This window comes from Dipteris shenzhenensis, chromosome 17, assembly GCF_047967505.1.
Source record: "Dipteris shenzhenensis isolate YYH24624 ecotype China chromosome 17, Dip_SZ_1.0, whole genome shotgun sequence".
NCBI classification, from domain to species: domain Eukaryota; kingdom Viridiplantae; phylum Streptophyta; class Polypodiopsida; order Gleicheniales; family Dipteridaceae; genus Dipteris; species Dipteris shenzhenensis.
This window is the reverse complement of record NC_141612.1, coordinates 4,683,643-4,696,467: the sequence shown is the minus strand read 5'-3', so window position 1 is coordinate 4,696,467 and position 12,825 is coordinate 4,683,643. Positions and strand designations below refer to the sequence as shown.

Genomic DNA, 12,825 nt, shown 5'->3' with positions numbered 1-12,825 from the left:
AAATTTGACTAAAGTCAAACTTGGTCAAAATCGACCAAATCTGTACCAAATGTGATTGTACTTTCAGCAACAAGCTAAAGCATTTGTCACAAGAATAATAGCATCAAAAGCCCCTTGAATTGGCAGCACATTCCGTGCATTGACACAGTAAATGGCATCAACTGCTACTGCTCACACAAGGCGTTTGACTGCAAATCCATTGAGTTGCATCCAACAAAGCATACACTGCAAGTATCAAGTACAGATCTGTCCAATGCATACTCTCAGTGCCACCACTGTGTACAATCACTGGCCAAGTGAATAACCTGTCTCAACTCTGTTTGCGGCATAAGCTAAGCCTCAGAGTTGAGTGATGCCCTGCCACAGTAGCACCTGTACATGCATTTGCAGTACTTTGCTGTGCCGCAAAATGCTGCGCAGGAAAACGTGCCAAATGTTGGAATACACAGAAAATTGCTGATTCGTTGGTGCACAGAGAAGTGTGCCCGCTGGAAACACAGACTTGCGTGTCTCTAGACACTCAATGTCCTAGTATTTCGCGCTGTACTTGCACGGTACAATCTCTGCTATACTAAGCCCGTTGACTGTACTTTTGCACGCTGTTCGAGCTGCACTTACAAGCTGTCCTATGAACACTTCGATACTCGTACCCGCGCGCTAGCACGTACTTCCCGCTGCTGTTGGAGGCGTTGTAATCGAGGACGAGGGAAGGTGGAAGGCGTATGGCTGAAGGAGGCGACGGCCTGGCCGTTTGGTGTCGGCCCTGGTGGCCGATGATTATCGGCCTTGCAGCCGTGCTCGTTGGGCCACGCGTTGTGCTGCAGCTCGCCCACGCATCTCCCACTAAGCCTTGCAGCGTTGTCTACGCGAGCTCGCCCACGCCTCTCCTGCTTTTTACTCGCGCTGTCTACGCGAGCTCGCCCACGCCTCTCCCGCTCCTTTCTCGCGCTGTCTACGCGTGTGCAAGCGCCTTTGCCATCGCGATGAGAGAGCAGGAGCTCTCTGTTCCAGCCCGTTGGTTGAGAGAGAAGGAGAATCCGGAATACGACGCTGTTCCAGCCCATTGGCTACGAGAGAGAGAGAAAGCCCGTGAGGATGAAAGGAAGGGAGAGAGCCCGTTGGCTCTGATACCAGTTGATAGATTGTGAGGGAGAGAGTAGGGAGTAAGGAGTGACTCACTGTAGACACACACTTGTGGGGATAATCACAATGAGTGAGTGGTACCTCCCCAAGTACACACTTTTATATTATGGATAAGGTAGTAACCCTTAAGTACAGCTAAGTACAAATGTGTACTTAGCGTACTTAAGTGTCCTACAATAAAGTACAACATAAAGTACTATTTACATAGGGTGGCCAGTGCCTTTACCCCAACAGGGATTCGTGTCCAAAGTGCGTACAGCCACCTCGAGAATCACGTCAGAAGTTCGTACGGTTGTATGAACTGCCTATGCAGCCGTACAACAGCCTAGGGATGCTTGCTTGCAGCCTAGACATGAGTGCAACAACAGAAAAGGACATAGAAACCACCAAAAGGATGGAGAACAGCCAACAATAAAAGAACAAGCAAATTGTGCAGCTGGTGTGGAATTCTGCTCCAGGCTCCTTTTGCAGACCCTGGAATGCTTCAAGAGGGTGAGGGAGAGAGATGGTAGGTTGAGGGAGCACATGCATTTGCATGCATGCCACTTGGCCCTTCATTAAAGTCCTAACCACCAGACCAAGGACAACATCGGTTGTCCTTGGGACCAAGTTTATAACCAGGACCTAGTGGGTGCACGTAGAAATTGCCCCTAGGGACTCTTCTAGGAAGCGTGCACTTCCTCTAGCCAATCCCTAACGGCCAAACTATTACTTAACCATGGCTAACCCTGGTTGAGTTACATTAAACTTTACATCACTTTTCACGTCTCGTAACAGAGATATTGACAAATGTTGAATAACCCTTTTGCCATCTCTCCTTCTCCTGGTTCTTTCCCTTTTGGAGATGATTCCCTTTGCTTTTCCTCTGCTGAATTCTCTTTGCTGAAAGTATGGAGGGGGGGAGAAGGGTGCTTTGCTGAAATTATGAACAGGAGAAAAGGACACAGCTCTTCATGCCTCAGTTTTTGTGCCTCCCATGCATTAATCCAAGCATTAGGTGCCCTTATACATGATCCTCAAGTACCCAACAGGTCCTTCAAACTAGGTTTAAAAAATCTTTTTCCAAGTGGTGGAACAGGAAGCTTTCTTGTTTCTCGTTATGAGAGGCAAATGTCACGGTTTAAGGGCACATTTGCACGGGGGATCACCTCCTTAGGACGCCCGTTGGAAGCAACATGAGAAAATCCAAGATGGCCTTCTTGAAAGGCTGCTTGTCTTGATGCTGAGAAATCTAGAACTGACCTCAGTGCTGAGTCCTGAATGTCTACTCTTTTGTGTGCTCTTCTGCTTGTACCGAGCTTGGGGATGGTTTTTTTTCTGCTTCTTTGATTGCAAGGCTGGGGAACGGTAATGGAGCAGCAATGGTGAACTACAAGGTGGGGCTGCAAAGAGTCAGGGAAGGAGCAATGGCGATGGCGAACTGCAAGGTGGGGCTGTAGAGTCAGCAATGCAGAGTAAAAATCAGTGGGCTACAAGAGGTGTGGACCGCTGCAGGTGCGGTACTAGTAATGACATATATTCAACGTAGGGGTCGTGGACGAGGAGGTAGAGAAAGAGGTGGTGCATGAGGAGGCAATGGAGACAATCAGGACAATCAAGATGCACAGGCTTTGGCTGAGCACATTGAGGAAGAGCATTAGACACATCCTCGTCTTCCAAGAGTTATATTTTCAGCTTAGGTGACTCCTTAGATGAGGAAGAGTCCCAATTGGAATCTCGTTGTAGGACGCTTTGCAAAACTCAATGCCCAGGGGACCTTCGAGTACTGCGTATTGTGGCTATATGTATTGTTTGTACTTTGTCTAGTGTGTCATGATTACAACCACCACCATAGATATCCCGACCTTGCAGACTATTTCTTGCATGCCATGTAGTACAGTGCGAAGCAAAGTGTATCAAAGGCTTGGAGACCACCTGGAAGCCGATGCATGACAATTTGCTCAATAAGTCCAAAGGGTGAAAACACTTGATGCAACAAATCGACTTTAATGGGATAAGTAATTGTGGATGTTTATCAAAAGCGGTCGTTCGGATTTTGAATTATCCTAGAGTACTTGCCTTTGGGCATTATTGGGATCCATGTTTATGAAATCCAATATGGATTGCTACAAATAGAACGAAGTCCTTGGCTGCTAATTTGCACTAGAATGTGCCTTCAAAAGAGTATTTTTCCACTCACAAGAGTCCTAAGAGACTTGTTGTGAAATGCTGATATGCGTTGCTTGCAACCTTTCAAGACATTTTACAGTTCCAAACACTCTAGTCAAGAATGTGAAATTTAGCCTCTAAAATTCGGTTTTTTAAAGCTGCGTTCTTTGAATTCGTAGCTTCCTTGACATATATTGTTATCAAGTGACACTGTAGACAGATGGATGAGATGGACAATGTTGTGTGTGGATAGATGGCATGTGAGGGGCTTGGCTGGTGATGAACTGCAAGAATCCCTAGACAACACAATGACAGCACAATGGCCCTTGTGTGGAGACCGACAAAACATGGCGCATGGTGATAGAAAGAGATTTTTTGATTTCTTGCTTCTGTAGTGGCAGCAATGGCCTTTCAAGTTGACAGAGCATACCATGAGAGCCTTCGGAAGAGATCATTCAATTTTTCAAAGGCCCCCATCATTTGTGCCGGTTTGACTCCTACTCTTGACTATCGTTATTTTCTACCCCTATTGCTCGAGTGTCTGTCGTCCTTTGCAACTGCTTCCTCGTCGTTGGCTGGTTGGCTAGCTGGTCACGATAAACCTAGAGCTCCGTGTCTTTGCTTCCGTGTGATTTTACCGTGCCTTTACATGTGTGGCCTAGAAGATGCTTGAGCCTTGCATATTCAGGTTTATGCCAGAATCACACGAGTGCACCGGATCATGCGCCTAATCTGTATGCCAAGCGGAATCTAGATCCAGGATCGAGAGCAAAGGATGATCCTTCATGTAATGCAAAGAAAGCAAGGACTACTAGAAAATGAGCTTCTGCAATTAGACTTGTCCATCTTCTGACTCCACTAAAATGCCCTCAAGGTGGTCCACTAAAATGCCCTCAAGGTGGTCCTTAACAAGATCCATCGTGAGAAAGATCCGAGGATTTGGCCAAGGGTTGATGAAATATTTGTGCTCAACTCTTAGAGCACTCTTCAAGTGGCTACAAATCCCTTCCGGTTAAAGAGTCAGTGGCCATGTTTGGCTATTTAATGATTATTTGCAGGTTCATAATTTCACTCAGAACGGTTGGTTTTGGACAATCTTCAAACATTTCCTCACCATTTTCATGGCCATGTGTAGTGTATACTTGTGATATTCCCTCGTCTTATGTTGTTGCCATAGACAATGTGAAACTATGGATTTTTTTATCAATTGGCATTTTTGTTTATAAGCTTAGCCATTTGAAAATATTTATATAGCTTTTCTCCTTTGTACCTTACAAGATTGTGCTTGGTGCATTTAGTTTTTTTTGGTATCTTTGTTTTTTTTGTTTGGTTCAAAGGATTGCATATTTTGCGGACTTGCTGCTATCGTTGAGGTAACTTAATCAATGTAGATTGGACTTTTGAATTATTGGGTTTCTTTTGTAGGTACTTTATTGTGAAGAGTAGCAATCGTGAAAATTTGGAACTTTCTGTTTCACGAGGCATGTGGGCAACACAGCGTAACAATGAGGGAAAACTTAATGATGCGTTTGATTCATGTGACAATGTTATCCTCATATTTTCTGTTAATGAAACTCGCCATTTTCAGGTAAGTTTTCACACGAATAAGTTGATGAATGTGATTTTGTTTTTACTTGTACACGATATCATTACCAGTTGCTATTGTTTGACTCTTGAAAATAGTTTTTTTGATAGTAGGGATGTGCAAGAATGATGTCAAAGATAGGAGTTATTATTGGTGGTGGGGCTTGGAAGTATGCTCATGGGACAGCTCACTATGGTCGGAATTTTCGGCTTAAATGGTTAAAGGTATTTGAGCAACGTCGTCTATGTTGAGAAACTTTTTTCATATGTTAAAAATGTTAGCACTTAGCTTGGTATGTCCTTTTAGGTTAGTTAGGACATTTTGTCGTAGTCTTCATCACAACCAGTTGACTTTGGGGCCATATAGTGGCCACACTTGTACTTTCCCATTATCCATTTGCAAGTACTTTGTTTTCTTCAACTTGTTGTTTGCTCCCTTGCATTCCATTTCCATTCCATTGCTCCCCACACCTAGTAGGTTGCAGCACAATTTGGGGCTTTGCAAATTTGCCCTTTTTTGGGCATATTTGCCTTCTCAGAACTTGGGGCTTTTGCCAGACTTGCTGTTATTGCAGTGAGCTTTGCTTGATATAGCCAAATTTGTGTTTGATTTGCATTTGCCCTTTGATTTGGGTACTTGGCCTTCAAAATTTGGGGCTTTTGCCGTGTGTGCACTCCACTTGGCTCTCATGCAAGGACATTTAGCCACTATTTGTGGGCACATTGTACTCAGATTGGCCTTGGACAGATTTGCAGGTGTTTGATTTTTGGCTTGTCACGTTTGCAGGACAGCCTTTGGAGTCCCATGTTTTCTTGGCTAGATTCTTGCCCCAGTTTTGGGGGCAGCTTGTGCATTTTGCTCAATGTTTGAGCTGCCTACTTGGCATTTACAGCTGCTTTTGCTGTTATTTTTGGGTTGGCATTTGCAGATTTGCCCTCAGCTTCTCATTGCATTGTAGCCTTGAGGCTTTGGCATTTGCAGGTCATTTTCTTTTGGGGATTTTCTTTTGCAATGGCACGTCGTCAATCTCTTGGAATACTTGCCCATGAAGACAAGCTTGATGGTACCAACTATTCTATGTGGTCGTACTTGGTGCACCAATTGTTAGTATCCCAAAATTTTGGGGGTATTGTCAATGGACCAGAGACTAGACCTGTCTCTTCACCACATAGGCACCTACTGCCACCTGAATAGATTCATTGGGATCAGAGAGATGCACAGGCACATGCAGTGATTGCTATGAATAGCAAGAGGGAGGTTATACCTCGCATTTGGTCTTGCAAGACAGCCAAGGATGCATGGGATACTTTGGCTAGTCTCTATTAGATTCGCAATGAGGCCCGAGTTATCTTTTTATGCAAGCAGTTGGATAATGTTAAGATGAATGAAGGGGACAACATGGATGCCTATCTCACCGAGATTAAGGATTTTAGAGAGTAGCTCATCAATGTTGATGAGATTGTCCTAGCTTCACAAGTGACACTTGATGGGCTCCCTAACTCATACTAGGGATTTGCTACAACATCGAGGCTGTGCAAACAATGTACTTATCCCTTGAAAGGGATTGGTGAGGTGTTAGTCACATCAGTGTCAAGTGATACATGGACCCTTATGGAAGTTTTGTATGTTTCACGTATCAAGAAGAATCCCATTTCTATTTTAGCCATCTCCACAAATGGCTTCAGAGTTCGTTTTGTTGGTCATCAATGTGCCGTGTATGATAAACAACATGATTACCGTATTCTACTCCAGGTTGCTAGCCTGCGGCCCGAGTGCACGTCTTCGAGTCCTGCCTTGGACACGTTGCGCTATGCACAAGAGGGGTCACAAACCCTTGCGACACCGTCGTCTTGCCAAGCCGAGGCCCAAGATAGTTGGTTGCCGAGGGGTCACAAACCTTAGCGAAACGCCCTCGTGGCCGACTCCTCATCTGGCCAAGGTCTAGCCTACGCAACTAGTACCTCGCAACCCGAATGTTGCACCAAGTTTAGGGTAGCTTTCGAGATTGGAGTTGTCCGATCTGTAGTCCCGAACACGAAGAGCTTGTCGTGCCCTACGCACCGGCGTAGGTTTCGTCCCAGTCCAAGTCCGTACGAGCAAGATATGACAAAAAACGTAATTTGAGGTCTCCACGATCCACATCCCCTCGTTCGTCGAGGTCACGAGCCTGTCACGTCCTACGCGTCGCGTTCTGAACCCAGACACCCAAACCCCTCCGCTTGGACGTTCACCCCGATCCCCCTCTCTTCAACGTGCCGTGCGTGAGAATGAAAGCAGAAAACAGCAAGAGAAAGCTTGGGCGATGAACGTTTGCTTATATTCCAAAACGTCAAGGCGTGACGGTCTCAGTGGTATGGTCGAGACATCGATTGCCCCATCCTCCCCTATGATAGAGGGGTTGTCACTGACACCATCTCTTCCATCTCTGCCTTCTTCTCCCGCTACAGTTCTCTCCCCGGTTATGACACCTACTTTGGAGGGGTCGTACATTGTTCTGCAGTACTCAACCTTTCTCTCCCCTGTGCCTCTCTATCAGCGCACACTCCCTCACCCTGCTAGGATTGCCTCATCATCCCCATACCGCACCCATCTTACCCAGTCATCACCCAGTCTCCAGTCTCTTCCTCACACTTTCAAGCCACAGTCCTATCAGTACCCTTTAGAGCACGGACGAGCTGACCCATCAGAGGCTTGGGAGTATTTGCTGAAGGAGGTCCAGAGCATCTGAGAGCGTGAGAGGGAGCTGTCACACTTCGCATAGGAGGAGACACGCTTCACACAGGAGCAGGCACGACTCATACAGGAGCAGTCTCAGGCTATCCGAGTCCAGGCTGATCTTATTCAGGGGCTCAGACATGAGATCTCACAGCTGCGACAGGAGGTCATTGTTGTACGTACAGTCCCAGGGAGCACCCCAGTCGTGGAGGCACAGATTGCGAGCATGCAATCTGCCATCGAGGAGACATCCAGATGGGTCGATGTAGCCAAACGGGAATCTGCAAGGGTAACCCTTTCGGCTACCCTCCTAGAGTAGCAGCAGAGAGCCAGCAAGGCTCTCAACATTAGAGTACGTGGGATTCCCGGCACTGAGGCTACCTTGATGGCAGATGCGCAGGTCTTCGTGACCACTACCCTAGGGGTGATTGAGCACAAGATTGAGAGAGCATGGCGTGTTGGAGGGACCCCAACCGAGAGCAACCCCTTATCATCCGGTTCCATGATGCCCAGGCACGACTTTCGGCTTTACGTCGTAGGTCAGCCTTACGAGACTAGCGAACAGTCTCCACGGACGAGGACCTCACTCCACTACAGGTTGAGGAGAGGCGTTTCCTGTTGCAGCAACGGGATCAGGCCCGTAAAGAGGGGAAGTGGGTAGTAGTACGAGATGGATGACTCCTTACAACCTGTCGGGCACCCACCTCTCCTCCCAAATAGGGAGGCGGGGCCTGTGAGACTCAGACATGCGAGATCCTATCCTGTACCATTTGGAACTGTAATGGTACCTTATGGTCAGAACCAGGGAACTTCTCGGAATCCTATACAGGTCACGACATAGTCTTTTACACAGAGACACATCAGAGTCCAGAGCGCCCACTACCAGCAGTCAACGGGTATACATGGGAGTCTGCCTACAGAGATGAGACGAGGGATACAGGAGGGGTTCGAGGAGTAGGAGTCGCAGTCCTTTACAGATCCACACTATTGGGTATCATCTCAGTGGAGCAAAGAGATCCACACTCCAGGTTTCTCTGGATTCGGATCCAACACATGGATAGCTGGGATTTGTTTATCGCAGTTTGCTACTCCCCCCCGAGACCTCCCGCTTTTCCAGAGATATTCGAGGGGAGGATGAGACATCCCCATTTGCTGCTCTTTATTAGTCCATTGTTGACTTCTCCAGCCACGGGGAAGTCCTCCTAGTTGGGGACTTCAACGCGAGAACAGGCGCTCGTCAGGTACCACCCCTTGACTTCAGGGATGATTCCACTCTACTGCCAGACATTGACCTTGAGGAGGTAGGTATGCTATGAGTTTCGGCTGACAGACATCCCCATTTGCTGCTCTTTATCAGTCCATTGTTGACTTCTCCAGCCGCGGGGAAGTCCTCCTAGTTGGGGACTTCAATGCGAGAACAGGCGCTTGTCAGGTACCACTCCTTGACTTTAGGGATGATTCCACTCTACTGCCAGACATTGACCTTGAGGAGGCAGGTATGCTATGAGTTTCGGCTGACAGACGAACCGTTCACATCCTATGGACGCCTACTTGACCTCGGCAAGATGCATGATCTCATTATCTATAATGGTCTTGACAGATGGCCCGCATCAGGTGGCTTCACTTGCTTTCCACATGGGGGAGGCTTCAGTGTTGTGGACTACATCATGGGATCCCCTGCCTTCACATCTCGCATCACTGACTTTACCGTAGCACCTCTCACTCTAGGGGCCGACCATCCCTATCTTTTCTTTAGCATTTCTATCCCCCGCCGCACATCACTTTTTACCCCGTTGAGCTCTTGCTCCACTTACCATGATATACGCTTTGATCGCGATCACTCACCTACTTACTTTGGTCGTCTGTACATTCTTCTCGTATACATTGACTTTATACCCTTACTAGAAGACTGTGCTGCCCTAGTCACTCGCTCACTACACGAGGCTGCTCTTCACGCCTTCCTCGACACCACCTGCTCCACCCATCCACCACCTCTTGGGACTGTACCCTGTAATAGCTAGTACGATGATGAGTGTAAGGCTTTACGCCATCAGCTCAGATTCAAAACAAAAAACAACCTTCCGAGCGAATCAGCGACGCTATGCGAGTACCGCCGTCTGGTACGCAGGAAGAAACTTGACTTTGTGCGTTGGAACGAGGAGGAGCTACTGAACATTCTGTTCAGTAACAACTCTAAGGACTTCTGGCGGAGATTTCTAGAGGGACAGTCCCCCCCCCCCCCCCCCCCCTCCCCCACCACTCACTGACACTCATGTGTGGTCTGATTATGCACGCACGCTCTATGATATCCCAAATCAGCCAGCCCCTAACCTATCACATATGCCACGTCCCACATCCTGCATCCTCTTCACTAAGGGGGACGGGTAAATGATGTCGTAATGAAACTTCATAATGGCCGAACGAAGGATCATGAGGGACTATGCACTAAGTTCATTGCATATGGGATCAACCTCCTAGCCCCGATCTTAGCTAAGCTATTTAATGAAGCCGTTTGCTTGGGGTTTCCACGCACCTGGACCATCAACACTATCTCACCCATCCAGAAGGCAGGGGATCCCATGAACCCGGAGAACTACAGGACCATCATGATTGGACATGTCATGTCCAAGATTTATGCATCAGTACTTGATTCTGAGGTCAGCAGATTTGCGGAGTGTCGAGGACTCAGAGTAGCGGGACAGGCCGGTTTCAGGCGGGATCATGGGACCATGGACCACATTCTCGCGCTCAAATGTATCATCGAGGAGGCGAGGGCATGGAAGCAAAGGGTTTACTGTTGCTTTGTGGACTTCCGCAAAGCATTTGACACCGTTCCGAGATCTTGTCTCTTACGATGCCTATAGGATCTGGGTTATGACCAGGAGATCATTTGGGCTGTCATGGCACTGTATGAGCGAGTTTCAGGCAGAGTCCGGATAGGATCTGGATGGACAGATGAGATCATGAGCACTATCGGGATCAAACAAGGGTGCCCATTGTCACCTACATTGTTTGGCCTCTACATCGACAAGCTTGAGATAGTGATGTAGGCACAGTGTGGGGTAGGTTGCTCTCTCGCAGGCACGCTGATCTGGATATTACTTTATGCAGATGACGTGGCTCTCTTGTTGTCCTCAGCAGAGGGACTCCAGAGACACCTTGACGCACTACAGTCCTTTTGTGAGTCTCATGATTTGAAGGTCAACTTGGGTAAAACCAAGGTTATGATCTTCAATACATCCTGAGTCGTCATGCGCAATGAGCATTTCACTTTTGAGGGGTCCCCTTTTGAGGTAGTTTCATCACACACTTATCTAGGGGTCGTCTTTTCCGGACCCACCTTCACCATGAGACTCCGCGATGTAGGCGAACCTGAGCAGAGGATATGTTTCATTGGCTAGACTTGAGAGACAGTGCTTCCGCTCTCATTTTCAAGATCCACGGACCAAAGGGTTGCTTTTTGACTCCTTGGTCCGTCCTACAAGGATGCATGGCAGCCCATGTTGGGGACCAGATTTATCGGATACAGAGTGGGACAGGGTGGAGCGGCTGCAGGTCTCATGTTATCACGGATGATTCGTGGTAAGCCATCCGTCCCTCACCAGATCATTTAGGCAGAGTTTGGGTCACCCCCATTACAGCTAGATGCTGCATTTCAGGTCATTACATATCTGTATCGAGTCAGGGAGTATGGGGATTACACATCTGGGCATAGCAGGATACCATGGCTAGCACTGTCCTCTTCTATGGCACTTGCAGCAGGGGGAGATCAGAGGTGTTGGTATGCACGCACGGAGAGATGGTTTGCAGGATTAGGGCTCCACATGGACAGACTACCCCCTTTCCAGTACAACATGGATGCTCCTTTCTCTCCACTCCTATCACACAAGGTCAACTAAGTTATCCGTGAGGATCTACTATAGCTACACACATTTCGGACTTGGTTGGGCTCGAGTGATCTTTCAGTAAAGGTGGGCTTCTACAGAGATCACTTCGTACATATCACAGTGGAGGGTTTTATTGATCCACCAGGATACACCTACCCCACTGGTTGAGGATCTCCCTTGGGCAGTTCCGGGTCTCTTCACACAGACTTCGTATCGAGAGCGGCCGAGCAGAGCAGTTACCGTGGAGAGGTGCATATGCACATTGTGTGACATGCAGGAGGTTGAGACAGAGGGGCATTTCATCTTCAGATGTCCTGTTTACTATGAGATTCGAGGGCGTTTTTACTGCCTCTTTAGAGATAGCTTTGGGATGCTCTCCTACCCAGACCGGCGATGTTTGGCTGGTTTCATTCATGAGATGCTCGGACACCGAGATAGGATACTCCAAGCATGGAGACAGGATCAGACTTCTCCCTTGACTGATACCTCTCAGAGCTCTATCACGGAGTTCTTTCAGTCAGATCACATAGACCCCCATGAGGCGAGACCTTGACATGACCGCGACCCGGAGCCTGTGACCCGACAGCTCAGACAGAGGATTGACTCACAGATTACACTTGGGGACATCCCCTCCTTGTTTAGGGTTGGGGCCCGACCGACGGGGGTCACAGTGGCCTTGGTTAGATGCAGATCTACGACTAGGAGACGTACCAGGATTGCACCCTTGAAGGGGCGACAGCGCTCTATTGCTGACCTCATGTCTCCGCTTCCATAGCCTCATCCATCCAGATGTTATGTTGCTGACGATGATGATGATGATGGTTATGATGGTGATGCGGGCGATGATGCTGAGATTGATATATATATATATAGTCGGGATATGACTATGCTGTACTTAGGACTTAGTATTGCCATTTTGCATTTTATTGCATTCTGCATTGGTGTGGATGCTCGTTTAGTAGCTCCACTACCATAGGTCATTGGATTCAGGTTTTTTCGTAGTCTCATAGACCCATCGGTCTTTCGAAGACTTTAATAAACTTTCTTTCTTTGTTTCTAGTTCATAGTTGCAAGAAACGGCATTTCGGCCGTCAGAAACAAAAACAGAAACTTTTTTTTTCCCCAAAGAAAGGAACCTTTTATTAATGCTTGAAAGTTTTCATACAAGACAACAGCCCCGAAGGTGCTGAGTATGGAAAAAACTGGAAAAGGTTGAAAGAAAGAACCGGCCTGTTTCAGAGAAACCCAACTCACTGCCTAGGGGATCTTTGGAATTGGGGCTAACAGCCAAGTGGGGGGACTATACAACCAACGAATCTCTCGCGGGGTGAAGATGTAGAAAACTCC

At 47.6% G+C, this 12,825-nt stretch overlaps 1 protein-coding gene across 1 annotated transcript in view; it reads left to right on the top strand.

Moving 5' to 3' along the window:
* The window catches only part of LOC147891563 (30-kDa cleavage and polyadenylation specificity factor 30-like), a 59,332-nt gene that overhangs the window by 22,259 nt on the left and 24,248 nt on the right, over positions 1 to 12,825 (top strand). The window contains exons 3-4 of the mRNA XM_087387988.1: positions 4,717 to 4,879; positions 4,990 to 5,100. Coding sequence (XP_087244114.1) covers positions 4,717 to 4,879; positions 4,990 to 5,100 — 274 coding nt within the window. The remainder of the gene's footprint in view (positions 1 to 4,716; positions 4,880 to 4,989; positions 5,101 to 12,825) is intronic.